The sequence below is a fragment of the Periplaneta americana genome, chromosome 7 (assembly GCF_040183065.1).
Source record: "Periplaneta americana isolate PAMFEO1 chromosome 7, P.americana_PAMFEO1_priV1, whole genome shotgun sequence".
NCBI lineage: Eukaryota > Metazoa > Arthropoda > Insecta > Blattodea > Blattidae > Periplaneta > Periplaneta americana.
In genome coordinates, this window is record NC_091123.1 from 145,360,647 (window position 1) to 145,385,107 (window position 24,461).

At 34.6% G+C, this 24,461-nt stretch overlaps 1 protein-coding gene across 5 annotated transcripts in view; it reads right to left on the reverse strand.

The window, feature by feature from the left end:
* Positions 1–24,461, reverse strand: part of LOC138703524 (collagen alpha-1(IX) chain-like) — a 223,596-nt gene that overhangs the window by 192,952 nt on the left and 6,183 nt on the right. For all 5 annotated transcript variants that reach the window (XM_069831445.1, XM_069831449.1, XM_069831447.1 and 2 more), the window contains exon 2: positions 23,685–23,774. In XM_069831445.1, the coding sequence (XP_069687546.1) occupies positions 23,685–23,707 (23 nt within the window). In that variant the 5' untranslated portion in view covers positions 23,708–23,774. The remainder of the gene's footprint in view (positions 1–23,684; positions 23,775–24,461) is intronic.

The following is a 24,461-nucleotide window of genomic DNA, read 5'->3' on the forward strand; positions in this document are numbered from 1 at the left end:
TTTTGGTGTTAAAGCGATTTCACATTCTAGCAAGCTTATACACTTGGGACAAATTATACTAACGTCACAAAAAAGATTAACTCTAAGATTCAACTGTAATACTAATTCACATAAAATGAACTTAACAGACATTTCCTTGTGCCAGATTTAGTATTATTATGATATCTTATCTCAGCAACCACTTAAAATTAACATAGTGTTAACGCCACATAACAAGACTAATCATAAGGTTCAATTTTAATATTAATAATGCATATAAAATGAACTTAACAGAGATTTTAAATATTGTGTCAGTTTTGGTAGGCCTATTATCACCAACCACATACAGATCAATTAACATAGATTGTGTTAACTCCAAATAACAAGATTGACGCTAGGGTTCAGTTGTTAATTTTATTCAGTGTTTAAATTGATAAAAATATAGAGAGGGGAAGGAGAAATTTCTCGTTGACATACTAATATTTATGTGCTTTTTAAGTAACATTTTTGTATCAATACACTTCTGCAGTTGTATTTCAGAAAATATTAATTTAATTTCAGAAATTATCAATTGCATTTCAGATTTGTCAATTTAATTTCAGATAGTACATTTGTATTTCAGATTAGTCAATTCAGTTTCAGATGGTATCAATTGTATTTCAGATTTGTCAATTGTATTTCAGAAACTATCATTTGTATTTCAGAAGGTGGTGGTGATTGTGCTCGTGTAGTGCAACACAGTACAATTCATCAAGCTGCAGCTTTAGCTATGGTGAATATGCCTGTAGGACGCTAAAATGCAATAAAGTTGAGGAGTTTTTAAATCCATTTTCCATTTTTTTAAATATATGTTAAAATCTCAAGTAGGCCTACATTTGTTATTTTGTGAACTAAATGTGACTAGGTACCTATATGTAATCTTAAATGCATTGCTTATTTTGTGAAATTAAATTTACTATGTACAGTACTGTACTGTACAGTAATACATCTGTCAAATTATATTGTTCATATGTATGTAATAATTCGATGAATAACTTTGGAATTTATTACTGCATTAAGAAGTACAGTACTTTCAGTACAGTACATTTTTAAAAATCCTTATACGAGTATAAAACCCAATATACTTTATAAGAATAAAAATAAAACACAAAATTGAAGATACAAAATCTGAAATACATTTCATACCATCTGAAATACAATTGACTTATCTGAAATACAATTGATACTATCTGAAATTGAATTGACAAATCTGAAATACAACTGATAATATCTGAAATTAAATTGACTAATCTGAAATTATATTGATATTTTCTGAAATACAACTGGAAAAGTTGTAGTTCACCGCTTGAGGTAATAGAACGAACTCCCTCTCTTGTAGGGGGCCCTAGTAGGCTACTTCAAGGGGATACGATGGGCTCATTCATTCATTTGTTCGTTCGTTGCTTCATATCAATCTACTATAACATATTCGATTTTAAAGTTTACTGTTATAAAGTTTTATTATTGTTATTGTTAACGTCCATTTTAATTACTGTGACACTTCACACGGTATTTTGAATTTCTCCTACCATGATAACTTTCCTATCATTTATGACTTAATACGTAGGCCTACTACGTAGATATTTCAGAAATCAATTACAAAATCGTATTATGAAAACAATAGCAAAAACATTTATGAAAACAACAAACGTATAATATTTCTGGCGTAATACTAAAAAATAAATAGTCTAACAAGTTCTAATATAATATGTTTTATATTAAAGGGTAAGTTTTTATGTTGAAATGCAGGTGACATTTACAATCGACATTAAAAATAAGCTCACTATAAGCAAATGCGCTCTAGAGAAGAAAATGTTTTAATTGTCGCGCAAAAAATAAAAGTGAGTTTTCGGAAATGCAATATCAGGAAAAATATCGCTATACTGATCGGGGTGTTACAATAATATTAGTTAATTAACGAGGTTTTAAAGGACGCGTCAGCTACTATATACGGTTATTTGCGCCTTTATCTAAAGGTTTTAAAAAACAAAAGCAAAATACGAACATGAACTAAAACCTTGTCACACTAAAATGAGGTACTACAAATAATATTAAAACATATATTAATCGTAGGAAATTTTCTTCCTCATATTGGGAATGAACCTAGAATGCAGAAACTGGAAAAAATCCAGAAGGGGAAAATTCCCCGGCAACCCATCTTCAATTGGAACACTGTTTTTACTAAAGTAACCAACCAGTTTTCTTTGCAGCATTGTGAAACCCTGATATACATGATAATGAGGCACGCTCGGCACTCACCTACAGTTGGTGCGCCTGCACATTGCATCATATGGACCAGCTTCACTCACCTGTGGGAGAAATAAAACACAACCTGATTAGAACTTGTCCCACCACGTGCTACAGGAAAAGGAAAGTAGCAGCAGAGGAGTGATTGCATTCACTTGACAGTGGTTAAATCGTGCAGCATTTTTGTTTCGGGAAATCGACGGCAGTGGGTTTCTAATTCAATCTAAGATAATGGAAGTTTGTCCGTTGTCAATGCTATGTACTGTGCTGTGTTAGGTGCGAATAGATCACCGGGGTTCTTCTGATACACGTTCCGGTGTGTATTGTTGAACAGCGTTGAATTCTAACCTTATTCCCTGGGGGGATTTATACGTACCGGAATGGGATGGAACCAACAACAAAAGAAATACAGTAGTAATTCAGATCTTATGTAAGTCCACGTAAAAAGGGATATAGATAAATGCGTTCAATTAAATAAATAAAACTTTCGTACGTTTATAGTTGTTTTAAATATTGCTAAATGTTAATCTAAATTAGGCATTAACTTAGAAATGTTAATACTGTTCCGTAAAACATGGTAGATTTTTTTTTATTTTAGTAGGTTGTTTTACGACGCTTTATCAACAGCTTAGGAAGTCCACTTAAAAAGGGATATAGATAAATGCGTTCAATTAAATAAATAAAACTTTCGTACGTTTATAGTTGTTTTAAATATTGCTAAATGTTAATCTAAATTAGGCATTAACTTAGAAATGTTAATACTGTTCCGTAAAACATGGTAGATTTTTTTTTATTTTAGTAGGTTGTTTTACGACGCTTTATCAACAGCTTAGGAAGTCCACTTAAAAAGGGATATAGATAAATGCGTTCAATTAAATAAATAAAACTTTCGTACGTTTATAGTTGTTTTAAATATTGCTAAATGTTAATCTAAATTAGGCATTAACTTAGAAATGTTAATACTGTTCCGTAAAACATGGTAGATTTTTTTTATTTTAGTAGGTTGTTTTACGACGCTTTATCAACAGCTTAGGAAGTCCACTTAAAAAGGGATATAGATAAATGCGTTCAATTAAATAAATAAAACTTTCGTACGTTTATAGTTGTTTTAAATATTGCTAAATGTTAATCTAAATTAGGCATTAACTTAGAAATGTTAATACTGTTCCGTAAAACATGGTAGATTTTTTTTTATTTTAGTAGGTTGTTTTACGACGCTTTATCAACAGCTTAGGAAGTCCACTTAAAAAGGGATATAGATAAATGCGTTCAATTAAATAAATAAAACTTTCGTACGTTTATAGTTGTTTTAAATATTGCTAAATGTTAATCTAAATTAGGCATTAACTTAGAAATGTTAATACTGTTCCGTAAAACATGGTAGATTTTTTTTTATTTTAGTAGGTTGTTTTACGACGCTTTATCAACAGCTTAGGAAGTCCACTTAAAAAGGGATATAGATAAATGCGTTCAATTAAATAAATAAAACTTTCGTACGTTTATAGTTGTTTTAAATATTGCTAAATGTTAATCTAAATTAGGCATTAACTTAGAAATGTTAATACTGTTCCGTAAAACATAGTAGATTTTTTTTATTTTAGTAGGTTGTTTTACGACGCTTTATCAACAGCTTAGGAAGTCCACTTAAAAAGGGATATAGATAAATGCGTTCAATTAAATAAATAAAACTTTCGTACGTTTATAGTTGTTTTAAATATTGCTAAATGTTAATCTAAATTAGGCATTAACTTAGAAATGTTAATACTGTTCCGTAAAACATGGTAGATTTTTTTTTATTTTAGTAGGTTGTTTTACGACGCTTTATCAACAGCTTAGGAAGTCCACTTAAAAAGGGATATAGATAAATGCGTTCAATTAAATAAATAAAACTTTCGTACGTTTATAGTTGTTTTAAATATTGCTAAATGTTAATCTAAATTAGGCATTAACTTAGAAATGTTAATACTGTTCCGTAAAACATGGTAGATTTTTTTTTATTTTAGTAGGTTGTTTTACGACGCTTTATCAACAGCTTAGGTTATTTAGCGTCTGAATGAGATGAAGGTGATAATGCAGGTGAAATGAGTCCGGGATCCAACACCCAAAGTTACCCAGGATTTGCTCATATTGGGTTGAGGGAAAACCCCGGAAAAACCTCAACCGGGAATCGAACCCGGGCCACCTGGTTTCGCGGCTAGACGCGCTAACCGTTACTCCACAGGTGTGGACAACATGGTAGATATGAAGAGGTAACAACTATACTTCTGTAAAAAAAATCACATAAAGCCGGTGTTGAGTTGTGTAAATTATATTACTTACAAACGGCTTTTAAGGAACCCGAAGGTTCATTGCCGCCCTCACATAAGCCCGCCATCGGCCCCTATCCTGAGAAAGATTAATCCAGTCCCTACCACCATATCCCACCTCCCTTAAATCTATTTTAATATTATTCTCTCATCTAAGCCTTGGCCTCCCCAAAGGTCTTTCCTCTCAAGTCTTCCAACTAACATTATAAATGAAAGGTTCAGAACTATAGTGGGCCAAGCGCCATTTCCTAAAACCGTAGAAAACAAGGGTTAAAATGAAGTTATTACCTTAATTCAATGGAAACATATAGCAAGTAATATAAAGTATACACATTAAAACTAAATGATAAGTCAATCTTCACTAAACTATGGTATTCACTTTACTTTAACCCTTGCTTTCTCCGTTTTTAATAAATGGCGCTTGGCCCACTATGGCTCTGAAGCCTTCAAATATGCATTCCTAGATTCATCCATACTTGCTACATGCCCTGCCCATCTCAAACGTCTGGATTTAATGTTCCTAATTATGTCAGGTGAAGAATACAATGCGTGCAGCTGTGTCGTGTAACCTTCTCCATTCTTCTGTAACTTCATCTGTATTAGCCACAAATATTTTCCTAAGCACCTTATTCTCAAACACTCTTAGTATCTGTTCCTCTCTCAAAGTGAGAGTCCAAGTTTCACAACCATACAGAACAATCGGTAATATAACTGTTTTATAAATTCTAACTTTCAGCTTTTTCGAGAGTACACTGAATGATAAAGCTACTCAACCGAATAATAACAGGCATTTCCCATGTTTATTCTTCGTTAATTTTCTCTCGAGTGTCATTTAGGCCTAGCTATATTGTTACTGTTGCTCTGGGAAAAAATATGAAATTCTGAATAAATGTTAAGTTCATATAGGGCACACAACCATTATACAGAAATTCATAGCGATATTAAGAATATAAAGTAACCTAACATGAAGTTTTAAAATTACCAAAGATTTGAATAAAGATTACAGACTCTTACTGTTGATTTACTTAGAATAGTCGCTGACTTTTTGGAGAAGAAAATGCTAAGGAATGGGAATTCCCTTACTGCTACTAATGCGAGGAACTTCAATATGGAAAACATTTCTGAAATTAAGAGTAGTGTAATGACTTTAATTCTTCTGGAATGTGTGCCCCCTTTCTCATACCTTATTGCTTATTTAATAGCTCTATAATGTCGATTAATGACTCGCTGCACATTCTCTTATCTACATCGCTTCGTACTCTACTGTTCATGTCGTGCGTTACACAGCACCTGGTCATTGAACTGAAGCCTTGCTGTGAAGACGCCTCTCCTGGGTTCGAACCTACGGCCTTGAAGTGATTTAAGAGTTACTAGACTCCGACTCGCCTTCTCTGCTCAGACATGGTGTCCAGCTACGGGGTTGAATTTCTCAGAATAGTTAGTCTTTATCAGAACTATGTATGAAAAAAGAAATGCCGATACGAAATTATATCGTTTTCCGAGACTTTAGCAAACATGGCAAGGTGGAAAGCTATTTTCCTGAGATCAGTTTTTTAAAACATGTAAATACGGCTTTTATAACATATTCAAGTTATTATTTAATATGAACTAATTTTAAATTATTTATATACTTGTATTTTATAACATTAATACGAATACTGCACGCAAATACTGAAACTGCAGTTTATATGATATTCCACAGCCTTCCTTATTATTCATGGATTCTGTCATTGTTACAATCGATATAATATACGGCCAGTTTATGTGCAATGCCTTCTGAGTATCTCTATTTCTATTGTTTCCTAAGCGAAGTCCTCGTAACACGATAATAGTTCAAATCGATAGCGACTTCGACTCGACATTTCTTTTGCAGCTCAGTGTGCACATTCAGAAAAGAGGGGATCCTTATATTTACCAGAACCTGCCACCAACTTTTGAACTAGTGCGTTCACAAGTTTCTGATTACGTTGCAGAAAATTTAAGTTTGCTTTGAATTGACTGAACAGGTATCCTCCATGATCGTCTAATTTAGCCCCGTGAGTGTCTCCTCTATTTTCGAAATTAAAAAAAAAAGGAAGAGAGGGAAGGAAGTTTTCATCGAATTTGTACAATCAGTTACTTATTTTTAGGTGTTTAATTACTTAATCACTAAATATACCGTAGTTAATAACGATCCTGTCACATTTCTTGTCAATTAATATAATATTATTAGTGAATCAACAAATATTATTTGAATGGCTATTTATAGCAAGATAGCGCAGATACTGTCGTTAGGTCAGAAATAAATTTTGCACCTTACTAATGTCTTTTACTAAGCTATTATTAAGGTATAAATATTAATACAATAGAATGCTAATGTAAAATATAGTTATGGTGTAACAGGAATACAGAAATGTGAAGGTACACCATAACTTGCATTTACGTTGTTTGTTGTATGTTTAGTCAACAGTTCGAAGACTGGTTGAAATTCAATAAGTGACACCAATAAAGCACCAGTCATGAGGCAACTCAGCCAGGAGACAATGGAGTAAGATGGCCAGTTTCTTTCCCCCTCCATTGCAAACATCGCCGATATTTCATAATCAGACTTACGACATTAAATATCACAGCATATCGTAAAATATGTGTCACAGAAGTTATCGTAATCACTAAATATATCACGCAATTCATATATTAATATAGTTTTCATTCATATGAATCCTACTGTGATTTTATCTCTGTAAGCCTATTTAATTCTCTGCTCTTTTTATGTTTGTCTTTCTTTTATTTGTATTTTTATTCTTTTTGTCTTATTTACTTCATTCTCTCTGCATTTGAAGGTCTGTGGCCTTAACTCCACCTGATTAAATAAATAAATAAATAAATAAATAAATAAATAAATAAATAAATAAATAAATAAATAAATAAATAAATAAATAAATATTTTAATGAAACATATCTTCAAGTTTATTATAAGTTATGTCATAATGTAAAAATCAATATTTTACATTACTTAACTGTACGGTACCCTAAAACGAAGAATATTACAACTGCATATTATTTTAAAACAAAATATTTACGATTAGTATTCGCCTAGGTTATTGATCAGAATCCCCTCTATGAGAAATACATGTATTGGTACTTAAACTCGAGATATTTGCCTAGTAATTTCCTCATGCCCATTTCTGTTCATTTTACTGTGGTATTCCACAGAACCCAGGCACAAGCTTAATTCATATAATTTAATTAATTCGCAAACATTTTCTCTCCATAAAGACGAAAGTTTTTGTGGCTCTTGGCGCCATACTATTTTCGAATCCCATTGGTAAATTCCTTAAGACTTTTCAGGTCTTTAGTCGAATAGAACATGTTTTTATTTACTTTAAAAACAATTAGAGACTTCCAAAGTAGGCCTATTGTAAATGATTCTACAATAATATTTGTTCACACCTGTGGAGTAACAGCGCGTCTGACCTCGAAAGCAGGTGGCCCGGTTGAGGCAAGTTACCTGGTTGAAGTTTTTCCCGGAGTTTTTCTCTCAACTCAATATGAGCAAATGCTGGATAAGTATCGGTGATGGACCTCGGACTCATTTCACCGGCATTATCACCTTCATTTCATTCAGACGCTAAATTAATTAATTTATTTATTTATTTATTTACCTATTTACTTATTTATTTACCTATTTATTTATTTATTTATCTGTTTACTTATTTATTTACTTATTTACTTATTTATATATATATTTATTTATTTATTTATTTAGGCTATTTATTTATTTATTTTGCTAATAATTGTAACATAAAACAATATAAACAGGAAAATTTCTCCTCACAGCTGAAAGAGTAGAACTCGTGCTCAAGGGCGGATTCCTGAATTGAAAATTAAGAAGTATATAATACAATTTGTCTTATGTCTACTACGCAATAAGAACATATAAATTTAAATTTACAATTTTTTATTATTTATAAAATCCATACATAAATGTTTAAATTCAATACTTTTTAAATAATCTGAGATGTTGATACAGCGTCGTAAAATAACTCACTAAAATAGAATAATACTTGTAAAGTATTGGAAAATCCTGAAAAACCTTGTGAAGCATTGAATTTAACGAAAATTTGATCGTGCCCCAGCAGATTTAGTTTCTGATGCTGCAGGTTTTATTCTCAGAAAACTTTTTATTGTTATTGTTATTATTATTATATTATTATTATTATTATTATTATTACTATTATTGTTATTATTATTATTGTACACAAATAGAATGTTTGTTAGTTTCTGATGCTGAAGGGTATTTTTCAAATTTTAGAATTTGATTGTTGTCCGACACTTGTGAAATTCTACAAAGTCTATTTCAAAATTATAAAGCACTGAAATATGGCAGTTAGTGTGTCAACTTGAAGTCTGCATTACAAAATTGTAAATGCCGGACAAATCAACGTCATGGCAGTCATTTTCTGAGACACTGGGATAAGCATCTAAAATCTGAGACGAATCCCGGATTTTTGGGATGTTTGGTCGCCCTATTTAAACCATTTCATGTCTAACATAGATAATGTTGTAAAGGGAATGGAATTTAAAACTATGCAGCATCGACTGTAAGAAAACATTTATTCCTTTTTACAGTACAATTTTCATTCTAGTGCCGAGGTCATGGAAAGCATGGGGCTCTACCTCCATGCCCCCCCAAGTGCCTTCATGACATGTTACGGGGATACCTTTACCTTTACCTTTACAGTACAATTTGTCCAGAAGAAGAGTATGTATTATACTGTAAAAAGGAACAATTTCTCTGAGTTCACATAAGTAGGCCTACACATCCAACATCCCTGATATCGACAAGTGGTTTCTGTCACACCGTTTGTCTGTAGGTCTATTCAGAGATTTTGATTATATGACAATTTATCTCTGAGAATTCGTACCAGTACTTTTCGTACCATGTATTTCGTACCAAGCACAATTTGTACCGTGACAAAATTCGATACAGATTGTTCGTCCCGGACAATTTGTACCGTGAAAAAAATTGTTCCAAGCAATAAATACCAAGGAAGTTAATGCGTAATAAATATTTATTTCAAAAAATTAATACCATAGAAGTTCAAAATAAATTCCAGTTGCATTGTGAGCAATAGCTCGCAAGTAACCAAGTGTGTCTTCATTATCATTATATTCAACATATCTTTCAAGAATTCTGGTTATCCTTTTTGTCTGCTTCAACATAGTTTGTTTCCCTCTTTTTGGGGGAACCACCTGCGTGCAAACTGATAATTTGCCTACTAACTAGAGCTTTTCGTTATCTTTGGACGATCCATAATTTATACACTTTACAATCTAGAATGTATTTATATATTTTTCAATTTAGAATGTTTTATTCAGTTTAAAGTATTGTCGTTTTCATAGAAACTTAGCATTCCTTGATGCACTGTTGTGGTACATACTGTCCGGTACGAATTAGAATAGAACCAATTGACCGGGACAAACTTGAAAATGTACCAATCGTCGCAGGTACGAATTCTTTTCTGGGACGAATTGTCGTAGTGACAAATTGACCGGGACGAATTGTCGCGACACCGAGGTTTTTCCTGAACCATTCCACTGATATTGCTCATATTCATTATCTGCAACTCATTTTAGCTAGGAATGTGACATTGAAATATAATCATTTTATAAAATAATTAACAGGACTTATTAAAAGATTAATTTTCGTTATGAGCAGAGCCAAATTGGGTCACTCACTGCGTACATACGTAAAGAAGACGCGCCAAGAGCCATTCCTAGGTACCACAAATGATAAACACGCGACTTTTCGTCAACGACTACCGTAACTGTCTAGCTTTGTCGCAATTAAATCCTTTCTGTATCCTTTACAGAATGAGAAAGCAAAATGTAACAAAATTTGTATTCCGTCAGCTAAATGTTTCAAATCAAGAAACATTACGACCGGTCACACCGGACTGCCACCAGGTCTCATTCCACTCTGACATATTTACAAGCAGTGCGAGTTCCCAGACCATGTGTCTTATTCGCGCGTTCATATCTCCAGCTTGCTGTTGGCACGCAGTCCCGGGCTGAAATACATTCCTATGCTATACCATACGCCGCCTAAATTTAAACCCATGTAGAGAAAATTAAGATAGTTTATTTAAGCAAAAGGCAAAAGAGTGGCTTATGAAAGTTAATGGATTTCAAATGCGAAAGTTTAGGGCCTTTATACCGTGTCAAACAACAGAAACATCCAACGTTTCGAAGCAATATTAGCTCTTTCACGAGATATTTGTTACTGGACTGAACATCAATACGAGCAGAAAAATGCGAGACTCGTAATTATAAGGGATCAAGGGACAGTAAGTAAGACACTACTATGTGAGCTCCAAGCCAGTTGGCTACTTGTCTCACTCCGAAAGTCATTGTCCATTGAAGAAACGTCAACAAATATTAAAGGGGAAAGCCGAGAGCAGGACTCATCTGTCAACTTTAATATAACGGGGAAAAGCAGAAGCAAAGCATTATGAATCGAACTCGGGAAATCGTCGGTGATGATGATGATGATGACCTTAGTATAATCTAGAATCGTAAGATAACAGTGTAGATCTAAATCTGTTGTTCAGTTCTTATACTGTTTGACGAGAAATTGTTTCGAACTCTTAGAAAAACCGCAGGTAAGATGTGTTTTACTTTGGGATATAAGACACTTGAATATATGGTGATTGTACAAGTTCCCTGCGCATATTCGGCCTGTCGCACTGAGTGGGTAATACTGACTAAGACTGTGGAGTGTGGAAGGTGTTCAGAATGGGCTTGATTGCCACTGTCGCACAGTGTGTAATTTCAAGCAGCTAGCCGGCCAAAAATCATTTTTCATACCCCTATCTTTAATGCTAAATTCTTATGTAGACATGTTTATAACACTCCAAAATATAATATCCAAGTGTAGACAGATGTTTACATCTATCTGATAGTGGACTCTCACAACAGAGCGAAAGTTGCATTTCTCCGATAAGATCATTTATGCTGGAGAGACAGGAGCGCAGTTTGTGTTCGTATGATGCAAAGTCAGAAAGTTAATATAATATTTTTCTGTAATACACAGTATGGATATATTATAAAAAGCTATATACTTACAAATAACCTAATTCTTTTGTTAAAATTATTATTTTATTGTCTAGAATAAGTATCTGAATAAACATGTGCAGAGAGTCGAAGTTCTACTTTATTACATTATTTTGAGTTGAATTTTAAAAGGTTAGCCTCCATCACCTCGATAAAATTTTGTGCACATATTTATTATGCTTTTCTGAGGAAGAGGACGTGATTTTTTTCTGCAACCAGATGCATACAGAATAACTATTAATTATTTTCAGACACCATGCGCTCCGTAACCCGGAGAGCTGTTTTTGAGGTGTGGAGCAAGAGCGAGGGAAAAGTGAAATTCTCAAATATATAATTGAACATCTTGGTCTCAAAGATTGCTCTGAAGACATTTCACAGTCAATAAAGAAATGAATTAGATTTCTATGCTCGAAAATTTTATTACGGTGGAAAAAATACAGCAGAAATGAGAAAATTTTCTTAAAATAAAATGCACTGTGTTTAAACCAAGATGCAAAGTTTGAGAATCAAATATATAAAGCTTTGCCATCTACTACAAAACAATTCCAATTTGAGTCTGCCAGTACGAGTATTCGAGGACGTCCACGTAAACGTTTCGGAGAACTAAGCGAAAGATCAAAACGGAGAAGAAATAGGCCACTTTTTGAAGAAAGTTCGCCGGAAGAAAAGCTTTCTGCTGCCCAAATGCGTTTCAGAGCTTCTAGGAAAAGAAATGCGGCCAATAATTAGGACAGCTTTCACGTGCATCACTTCAACGTGCGACAAATTAAAGAAAAACATGAAAATTTGTTTTGGAGAAACAATGTCACCTAATAAGGATCTCGGTTTGATTACTGATTTACAGTTGAAATCTAATGAATTAAGAGAAATGCAAAATGTTATAACAGTTAATTTATAACCACCGTATTATTTAGTGTGAAACATTAAAGATAGGTTAGGTACAGACAGGAAAGTGTACTACTTGTTGACATGACAAAGCAAAGGAGTCGCAAAAAAAAAAAAAAAAAAAAAAAAAAAAAAAAAAAAAAAAAAAAAAACGATGGAAATATCACAAGAAGGTTTTTCAGGAAGGTTTCCACTTCCGTATGTATTACGGGAATGGATGGAAATCTAATTCTTCGTCTACGTGTATAATGTTAGAAACCTTTTCTTGTGGGTTTGAAATATCGATAAAATGGATTTGGCATGTATGCAAGGGAAACAAAGGAAATTATATTTCTTTGGTCGGCGGGAAAAGGCACATAAGTAAAAAAAGTCGATTTTTCTAATGTACCTAATCACATAAGTCTAGTATTTTTTTTTCTAATTTTTGAAATAATAAAATTTCTTGTATTTTAAATTGAAGAGGACCTTACTTTAACCAACATACATGAATTTCATTATTATACTTATATTCAGTTAAGAGTAAATTAAAAAGAAAGTCTCTCCTGAAAAATTATTATTTTTGACTTATGTGCCTTTTCCCGCCGACCAAAGCTTTACGCTTGCACAAATAGTATTATGTAGACTATCTACAGCCCTTCACAAACTCTTGGCTCATGGACAGAAGGTCACAGAACACTATTATACCTACTATAGTTGTATCGCTGTTATTTCTGGTGTGACTCCTCCCCTTTGCTTACGTCTTAGGAAGTGAAGGCTCTATAAAGTCTAAGTAGGTAGTATCGTTCGCCATTTTTTTTCTTTCGTTGCCGAGCTACCAGATGAGGAATCTATTTGCTTCACCGTTAAACATTATCATGTCGTAGCTCCTATGATAATAAATCAAACGCACTGTAATTGAGCAAATAATTGAGTGGCAAATAACGTCCTCGTGTGATTTCTGCGAACGCCAACGAAAGAGCCAAAATGGCGGGCGATTATATTAAGTATTTATCGAGCTATAGGATATTCATTACATCATTAGTAGCGAATGACAAGACGCACACGTTTAAATGTAACCAACCTGCAACGTGATTGGCTGCCGGAAATAAGAGCAACGGGACTATAGTACACTATCTGAAGAAGCCCAGGAAACGAGGAACAAAGATAATAGACTTTTCAGAGAAGTCTTCCCAAGAAAAATGTCAAGAAAAGAAACAAATACCGATCTTTCGTTCAGGCTACTTATTTCTTTCGACCCTTATATCATCAGCTTAAGGAAAATTAAGGAGAGAAAATGGCGGTCGATTTCAAGAGAAGTGCTGCAGTTAGCCTACCCTCCGAGCCTCCATTACTCGGTGATGCCGAAGAAGAGACTACGAGCAAGGATACGGATTCTGATGGGGATGCATCTGACGTCTGAACGAGTATATGTAGCAATATTCCTTAGTCTTACTCTTTCAATTTTAAGCGCATTCCACGTTATGAATATTAATTTATTTGTTTACTCAAATCGATTTTTTTAATAATATTGCTAATTTTATTTTCTGTAAAAATCAGTTGCTATATTCATTTTCATTATTAAAAACTTATTAACTTCAATAATTGAAGGTAAAGGTACATACCAAATTTTATGAAAATTGAGCTATTAGTTTCCGAGAAATGAATTTTGGCCGGCTAGACTCTCTAAATTACACACTGTGTGTCGGTCTGAATATGTAGTACTCAGAGGTTGGCAGCAACATACTCATACGTCATGCTGGATCTTGCATCTCCTACTTAGTTTTAGTTCGCCCAGAGTAGTTTACAGAGAAAGGGCCCTGTTTACTGATGACAGTCTGGACTAACCCTAGTCTTGTACGCTTTGACGTAGAACTACTGTATGTCTTTCTTCTCACTAGATATTGGGGAGGGTAACTTCGAATTGACCGTCACATAAAAATGCAACCCTCTCTTGCCACTACAAGGGGAAACGAAGAGAACATGGGAAATACAAGGAGAATAAGGCGAATACAATAAGTACAAGAAAAACAAGAGAATTGCAAAGAGACCAAGGGACATATAAGGGGGACAAGGGGAATAAAAGGGCAACAAGGGAAATACAAGGAGAACAATGGAAAGACTAGTAGAAAAAGTGGATTACAAGGAGAACAAGGGTAATATGAGGAAAAAAGGGGAGTACGAGAAAATGGGGAATATGAGGAGAATAAGGGAAAGACAATGGGACATATGAGGAAGCAAGGAAAACAAGGGGACAAAAAAGAGAACAAGGAGATTGATTATATGAAGAACAAGGGTATACAAAGACAAAAAGGGAAAAACAAGAAAAGCAAAAGGAATAAAAAGAGAACAAGTGAAATACAAACAGAATGAGGGGAAGAAAATAATAATAATAAGACATGGAGAACAAAGGAAAGACAAAGAAAACGAGGATACCAAGAGAACACGCTGATTAGAAAAACAAGGGACATACAATTAAAACAAGAGAAATACAAGAAGAACAAGAAGAAAACAAGGAAATCAAGGGGAATACAAAGAGAACAAAGGGATTACAAAATGAACAGTTGATATACAAGTAGAACAAAGGGAATAGTACAATGGGAAACAAGGGAAAGACAAGGAGGACAAGGGGAATACTAAGAGAACAAAGAAAAGACAAGGAGATCAAGGGGAAGACAAGGAGAACAAAGAGAGGAAAGAGAACAAGGGGAATTAAATACTCGTAGTTCTATGTAAAGTTATGTGCATAGTTACTCGTAAGCTATATACCTGTAAACATGTGATTGCATCATAAAGCTATGCACCTGTCGATAGGTGATCGCAATAATACTTACATAGTTCTACGTAATTATATGCAGCATGGTAAAGCTATGCATCTGACAATTGTTTGTTGCCTGGATTTAGACGGGCTTTGCGTGTAGAATTCAATATGGGATACATACATAGGTCTACATACATACGTGCATACTTATACGTGCATGCATACATACGCACGCGCGCGCACACGCACACGCGCACACGCACACACTACACTTTATTCATAATCAGTTTTTTAATTCATGAGATAATAGTGTGTGTGACAAACTCTGACAAATAAAACGAATTTCACATTTCATAGAGATTTAAGAGAAATTAATCAATACATATAGAGATGTTTCTACTTTTAGTTGTGAATTTATCAAAGATCTTCCTCTCGGGTCATAAGCAAGAAAGGCGGCGAGAACACATCATTAGGTTATAAAAATTTACTACATGTAGCTAAACTACTGAAGCAAGATCTCAATATCTCAGAATGAAAAGGATGCAACTTGCTCTGAGTGTCGTTATAAACCAATTCAATTACCTGAAATTTGCAAAATAATATTTGAAATTATTACAATACGTGTAACTATGTTGTGTAAATACGTGAATAGTAATATTACGTACGTTGAAGGCCCATCTTCTTAAATGAAGTCAGAAATTTTACTTTTGGGATTAAGGAGAAATGTTTATTTGGATTGGCTCCACGCCAGTGCTGCCAACTACCAGATCTACGGTCCGATTAGGCAGGTAATATGCACGGATCCAGAAACAAAATTTGGGCCACCTAATTTTACTAAGTTTCAGATACAACGCATTGGACATGTGCAGTAAACAAGGGCGCCTAAATGTATGCTACTTGTAGACAGTCTTGCCTACATAGAGGAGGACTGCTACCAAGACTCGGCCCATTTTTTAATTCCTATACGCCCTTTGAATTCACACTTCAAGCAAATAATCTAACGAGGGATATCAAAGCGCCTGCAATGCGTGCTCTCAAAACCCGCATAACATTTCCTTAAGAGCCATGAATGTACTTTATCTTGCTAAAAAGTGAACCTTGTTGGATTTGTATTGTTTGTAGTATGAGCACGTAATATAGGCGCTTTGACATTCCTTCTAAACTACCGAGAGGTTCATCAAGTGGGGAGTTCCCAGCCGTACACACAAGGTCACGAATGTTGTGGAAAGGTGTGACGGGGAATCCCGCCAGCCCAGTTCGGTGAAGTGCAGATGAATTGGTCCCGTGTTGTGGCATTATTTGTGAATGTTAGTATCTGGCAAGTAAATAAAGTGAAATGGCACAGAGAATTTTTATTGTGTGACATTTAGTGAGAAAGAAAGGTTGCAAGAAATTAAAACGACATTTTAGACTAGAGTATTCGGAAACGCGACTTCCTCTGGTACGCCTATGAACTTACGTGGAGATACACGAGATATGTGCGTAATAAAAGGGAACTGTTGTAAAAAAATACGGACGAAAGGGTTAATGACATTCGAATAGAGTCATTTATTCGAAAGTACAAGAAATGTTTGGAAGCGGAGAGTGGTCACTTTAAACAATACATTTAAATTTAGTCAGTAAGCTTAATATTATGTATAATCTGTTTAGTCTTTATTAATTTCATTATATTAATTACTGGAGGAAGTGTTACAAACATGGAATACCATTCTGATTTTTCGTTTTGGAACCGACATACTTTGAATATTGAACGAAAATGTCGACCTGGTTGGCAAGTTGGTATAGCGCTGGCCTTCTATGCCCAAGATTGCGGGTTCGATCCCGGGCCAGGTCGATGGCATTTAAGTGTGCTTAAATGCGACAGGCTCATGTCAGTAGATTTACTGGCATGTAAAAGAACTCCTGCGGGACAAAATTCCGGCACATCCGGCGACGCTGATATAACCTCTGCAGTTGCGAGCGTCGTTAAATAAAACATAACATTTTTTTAACGTAAATCCTGTTTATTGCTGAATATCCCTGTGAATGGTACACCGAACTTATAAGTTCGTAAGATGTTATAAAATGATTGAAAAAAAAATGTCCTCAAAATCTAACATATTTCCTTTATATGAAATAGGCTACTATTAACAAGTTACAAGATTAAGAAAATTGCAAAGTCAAAATGACCTTTACTACGAAAACCACAAAACAAGCATTCAGCATCTTCATTAGAAGGTGTTTCCCCAACCGTAATACTGAATCCAGATGAATCGTCTCTCACGTCTTTTCTCGAACTTTTTTATGGCTTCTTGCATTGCCTTTTCATCCCACGGTTTTCTAAGTTTGTTGGAAGGTGAGCTTTTCCCTCCTCCTAAAGGTGCCAACACTAGTAACGAAACAGGAAACTAGATATAAATACTGAATAGGCCTATTAGTAATACTAGTATTTCGTATTTGTGATACACTTATGTTGTAAGTCATAATTTCAAAACATATCATAATTTTAAAACGAAACCAATTAAACATACAATGCTATAAACGTAGATTAATTATTTCTCTTTTAAGAATATAATGTATATGATTAACATTTCTAACATTGAGGAATAATAACAATGTATATTCAAGAAAAGAACTTACCGCCAAAATTTTCACTTTCCTCGAAAACGCAATAATGATAAACGTTTCAACAGTTTAGCTTCTAACCAGTGTTGTCATATTTAGCGATAAGTCGCCAAATCTAGGGAATTTTGAATCAGTCTCGGCGACAAATTTTGTAAAATACTATTAGCGACTTTTCTGCTGATTTTTATATTCTTCCACTTTTTCATTTCTTTTAAGTTAAAACATTCAACTGAAGTCATGTACTTCTTAGTTTTAGAAGAGGCATGGGTGCATGACTGAGTCGTCTAATGATTCATACGTGAAAGCCCTGATCTCATATATTCGTGATCAGTGATCAGGGTTGAAAGATGCTCACGGGTTAGGTCTCTCTCTCAATGCTACTGCTCCAACACCGATAAACGGTAGCAACTTTGATTGACACGTGACGAGTCGTGAGCTCCAGCTAATTATTGGTTCTTCCCCGCAACGCCGAGATTTTCCACTCCGAACCGACCCGAGGCAGTCGAATTTTGGAATTTTGTGCCGACAGTTTGTTTGGAGCAAATGAGACTGTAGTTTTTGCTGATTTTAATATATACGATTTTAAAAGTGTTAGATTTCACAAAAACAATTGTGATCAAACGCTTGAGTGAAAATTTTCACACTTACAATTTGCCAGAAAGTGTAGTGTCAATGATTGGATCAAGTGCAGTGTATTCACAATCAGCTGTTCCCACATCTTCCACCTCAAATTACAGTCGTCAACAATACAACCAATACAACCTGACTCCGCAGAAGTGGGTGACGACGAGGAAATTATGTATATGTTTCTCTTATTTTTATTTAGTGATATTATTATTATTATTATTATTATTATTATTATTATTAATCTTTAGTGACATTTCTGGGGATTTTTTAACAAACTTTGGAGAGATTTAGCTACTTTTTGTTGAAAAGTTAGCGAGATTGTAGAGCGATAAGTTGGCAGCAGTGCTTCTAACTGCAAACTAACACTTTCCCGCAAAAGAGAGTATCAGTGCGTAGTAATTTGGAAGACTTCCGCTAGAATACAACTCGCCTCTGGTCGTATATTACGCTATTTCATAGTATTTGTAACACTTCCTCTATTCACTATTGTAATTAATTAGCCAATATTTTATTTATTTAATTGTAATATAGCATGCTGTAAGTTATATTACTTGGAACGAGCAATGACAAAACCGGACGGCTGACAGCAGACTCCACTTTTCGTTGCATCTCCTTGTATAAACCGAAATACCATTCGCAAAATAATAAGGGAACTGAACTGTTACGAACCTGTAAATTATATGAGAAAGCATGTGACATTTCTGTGACACTCATTTCTTTTCTTTCTTCCCCATTTTACTTGTTTATTTTTGTTTATTTCGTCTTCGTTATTTCTTTGTTCTTTTCTGCTTCTCTAATTTCTCCTTATCTTTCTTCTCATCTGTCTTCCTTTCCGTCTTTGTTTCTTTCGGTCTTTCCTTTAGACAGTGGGTGATCTATATTTCTGTGTTTATACAGCGCTGTTGCATTGGTATTGTTTATTTATGCTGATCCTGTTTACTGCTTGTCGTTACTAAGGAAACTAAGGAAGAGAAGATTCTGTTTGGATTGTCGTCATAAAATATAAACGTTATGACAACAATTAAGAGCGCCCAAGAGTTGCGTGCTACAAGGTCTCGCGAGGTGTCAGACATTGCGTGTGAATAACTGTAGTTAACGTCAGAAACAGTTTTTGTACTTGACGTTGATTAAATAGGGCACGTTTACTAGCTACCAAGCGAATACTGATCAAGGAATTCGTGATCATGTTGGCATCACTGTTACGAGACCATTTCCATTTCTACAACTGATGGTTGCGTCGTTCTGGATTCTTCTATTTATCAGAGAGCGATTTAAATTCCAGGGATTTGCATTCACTTAACTTCTGATCCCATTAATTCCTCTCAATGACGTCACCAAGATGGACGAGATCAGACAAGCGCGACAAGGACCAGGTAGTCGCTGAGCACCACATGACAAGCAGAGGACGAGGAGGGAAACGAGAGGCTGCGAGCGGAAGAAATAAATGAGTTGAGAAGAGGAGAAGAATATTGGCCAGAAGAAAGCAGGGTAATAATAGAGACCGAAAGGAAAAAAAAAATGAAAATGACAAAATGTATCGCCAATAAAAAAATAGTGAAGAAAGAAAATGAGAAAGCAAGAAAATATACAAAAGAAAATGGGAAGAAAAGAAGGGGAGATAAACACAAAGATGGATAAGATTAAGGATAGGGATCAAAAGAAAAAGACGAGAATGAAAGATAGCGAAATAAAGAATTAATAAAAAAGGGATATAAATAATGGAGAGGAGAGAAGAAAAGATAATTAATCGGAAGAAAGAGGGAACAAATAAATACATGATGAGGAAATAAAGAGAAAATGTGGGGAAAGGAGAAAGACAGGAGAAGAAAAGTCGAAGATAGGTTATTAATGAAGGAAAAAGGAGAATAAAAGATCAGTAACAGCAAGTCGTGTTCATGCCGAAGACTATCATCAAATCATATAAGTCTCGCAAGCAGGGAATACCTACGGAAGGAATGCGAATGAAACAATGCGATAAGGAAGAGCGGACGACAGGAAAGGTCACGAGATAGCTTAAATCATATTCAAGTGTACAGTCGGAAGAGAAATGACATTGATGGAATCAATCTTGTGTTGTGATAGTTACGTTACGACTTTAGATTTTTTCCATTGCATGTGAATACGTGTCTTGTATCGCACGGTATTATTATTTCATTCGTAAACATATGTTGCGCGTTTAATTAGCTTCGAATTTTTCTCTTGCTACGTTCTTTATTTCCACAGCGATGTCCTCATTTGTTAATTTTCTTGGAAGAGACAGTACTTCCATCGGCCAGTACCTCTCGTCCCTCCACGGAGTGCGTGCATGCACACATCAAAACAGACAGCAACGCCACCATTCCTTGCGCGAGCTATACCTACTCGTATAATGCAGTAGTTCCCAACATCTGGTCCGCGGACCTCGCAGGTTCGCGAGTGATTCGAAAGCAGTCCACGATACCAAGGTGTATTTTCAAACAGTATTTTAACTAAGCTTAGCGATAAAATTTGATTTTTTTTTCAGCCTGTTGCAAAACTTTTCGCTTATCTCAGAATTGTGAGACACAAAGTTTAACAGGAATGAGATCGCCTAAGGAACGAACATCCCTTGGCTTGCAAGTCTTGCTTATCTATCTGATCTATTTAGCTTTTTAATCCATGTTGAATCTTTCGTACACTACTTTTAACACTTGAATATAAATAATTGTTATATAAAATATACAGACACACCAAAACACACCCTGATCAAATTCTCAACACACAGATCAATTTCAGAACACACACACTATTTGACACCACATTTCAACATTTGTAAACAATTGAACGCACCCACACAACAGGCAGCGAAGTTCGAGATGGTGCCGAGATCTAGTAGGCTCTGAGGATGGTGTGAAGAAGCACCGAAACAGCTGTAAGCCGCACATGCTTACACGAGCAAGATCACCATTTAATCAATTATTTAGCTTTTTAAATTCTCTAAATTCCAGTCTTCAGAGTCCAACTAAATGGTCTTCTCCTTCAGGATAAGACTGAAGCAACGGTAAAGAACTAGCAGCCTCGCTGAGTTGTCAATCGAGATTTCGATTAATTTCCCACACCCAATGACTTTATAGTAACAAATGACAATGCATACTCGTCCAAGAACGCTTGATTCATTAACATTACAATTAAGGGAGTATTTTCCTTCCTGCAATATAAAAAAAATATATGAAAAACCCCTTCTAGGTGACAAAGAAATTGTTCGATCGTCAAAGAAGAATTGTCATCTAGTTCGAGTTTAAAAATCGTGTTTCCTATAATTCTGTTGAAACCTTGGTTGTATATATACAAACCCGTATCCCGAGGTTTTACTAATTATAATAGAACACTTAAAGTAATTTCCATCAACGTAAAGTACTTTTGTGAGAGTATAATATTTTCTGCTCTAGTCTTGTTGAAGAACAAACGTAGAAACAAACTTAATGTTGAGCCAGACTTACGACTTAGAATATCTGTAATTGATCCATATTTCGCAAAACTGATCTCTGCAAGGCAGCATCAATAATATCAATTACAAAGGTATTGCAAGTCTAAAAAGCTGGTTTCATAATTCATTCTCTACACTTAAGGAATGACAGTACATAAAATAACTTTGTATTCATGTATTTTCAGGTTATATTAACTTACAGTTAAATTTGTCCTAATTTCGTTACTAATTTATTAAAGATGCTCAATTCAATAGACTACAAAATACTAATATTTAATTAGTAGAACATGTTTATGAGCCTAAAGAATGCAAAACGTTTAGGAGGATTCGTCAAAATGAAGTATGAGCTTTAAGGAGTCCGTGGTGGTAAAAAAATTTCGGAACCACTTCTTTATATAACGCCTGACTCCAAAATTACACTGTTAATAGCTTGTCTACGTCAACGCGCCTTATCAAACGCAATCTGTCCAAACATAAAAGAGAACTGGAGTGGAAAACCTGCTGTATTTGTAAAGAGCACACTAACATGCCATTGCAGCACCCACACTTATTTCTTATAGCTTACTCTCTGAAATGAAAAAAAAAAAGACGATTATTTTTCGGACCAGGAAATACTACTTGAAGGAAAAGTGTTTTTGCTCCGTGTATTGTCGGCAAGCAAAAGTAATCCAATGGAACACGTTTTCATAGTCAACACATTGTTAGGATTCTACATTATTGGAGGTCAGATTATGTTCACAGAGATTCAAACAACTGAAAAGATATCTAGAGTAGTCTAGAGTAGTGTAATATTAGAAGTACTGTATATATGCGTGTTGTAATGTAATGCTGTACACCCTTAGCGTATATTGGACATGTCTCATCATTAAGGACCTGGTTTTTAGGTTTTTAAGAAGTCCATTTTAAGTTGCTGGAATAGGTTAAATAAGTTTTTTTTGTCCAAACTGTGAAAGAGATCCAAAAAATTGCTTGATTCTTAAAAATGTACGCTTACACTCAATTCTAAGTATCATAATACGTATTTCCCTCGGTGGTAAAGATGGAATAATTTCCAATCCACTGTCATAATAAATCTGATTTCACTTGTTTTTGCATATAAAAATTCAATGTTAACACAGAAGCGCCAGAATAAGACAGACTGCACAGGGACTCAAAAAAGTTCACAGCTCGTATCCGCACAAGCTATATCACAGCCTTCTATCAGGGAACATGCCCGGAAACTTCAGGGATTTCAACAATGCGACTTTTTCGCAGTTCATCCACCTCAAGAGAAAGTTCAGTCACTTCATACCCTTCTACTGGCATGTCATATCTGCGATCAGTGGACATTCCAAAATATTATAGTCCCAATCAGTGCCCCTGAGACGGTAAAGCCTTCGAAGGACGGCCCGCTATACAAAGAAAGACGGAATTCCACAGATTGGATCGCTTTCTCCAGTGCAGAAGAGAATAAAAATTATAAACTGTATTGAAATGTCTAAATATATTTATATAAAACGCAGTAAATATAGAAAAATACATAATAATTATGATACATGTTTTTTAGTTCTTAAAGTCCAATTTAGGTGTTTTTAAGTTCAACAGAACTTACATATATTACAACTCTTATGACCATAATTCGGAAAATTATCTAAGAAATTATGAGTTTAGAAATAAAGGAAAAATAGGTAAAAACCTATAAATCTGGTCTCTACTCATCATAATATCCTGTTCAAGTACTCACCTGTAGCTCCTGTCCAATTCCATCTCGCAGTTGCTCAAGGGTGTATAAGCTCAACTTGACGGCCTCACTTCACCACAGCCATTCCCATTGCTTTAAAAGAAAAAAAAACCCTCTAGTTTCCATACCGAGTCTTTTAGATCAGTCCAGATTCGACAGACGACTGACTTCTTTCTCGTCGCATCCACGTCTTGTTTACTCATTACACTCAGTATTGAAATGCTGCAAAAAAACCGATTTCGAGATCTTCACGGAAATACACGTTTTCAGGAACCCATATCGCAAAATTTGTTTCGGACATGCAGTAGAGCTGTCTTCCTACAGTGATTTCTTCTAATCTATCAATACCCACGGGCAAAATAAACCGGGAACGACGAACATGAAATATATTTTTTGGTAAAGAAAATCAACGCACTTATTGAAGAAATATACAAAATGATGATTTACTCATACGTAAGATAAGTGATATGTAAAATGACATGACCCGTTCAGAGCAAAAGTGGTGTAAGTCAAAATTGGGTAATGAGGTTTAAAGTAAAAATTTTGTAAAATACAGCGCAAAGTAGCAATTAACATGTTCTTCTTGCTATCCACAGACTACTAATAGATTAAATAAATTGAATATTAATTGCTACTTTGCGCTGTATTTTACGGAATGTTCACTTTAACTGTCATTATCCATTTTTGACTTACACCACTTCTGCTCTGAATGGCTCATATTTAATATATATATATATATATATATATATATATATATATATATATATATATATATATAAA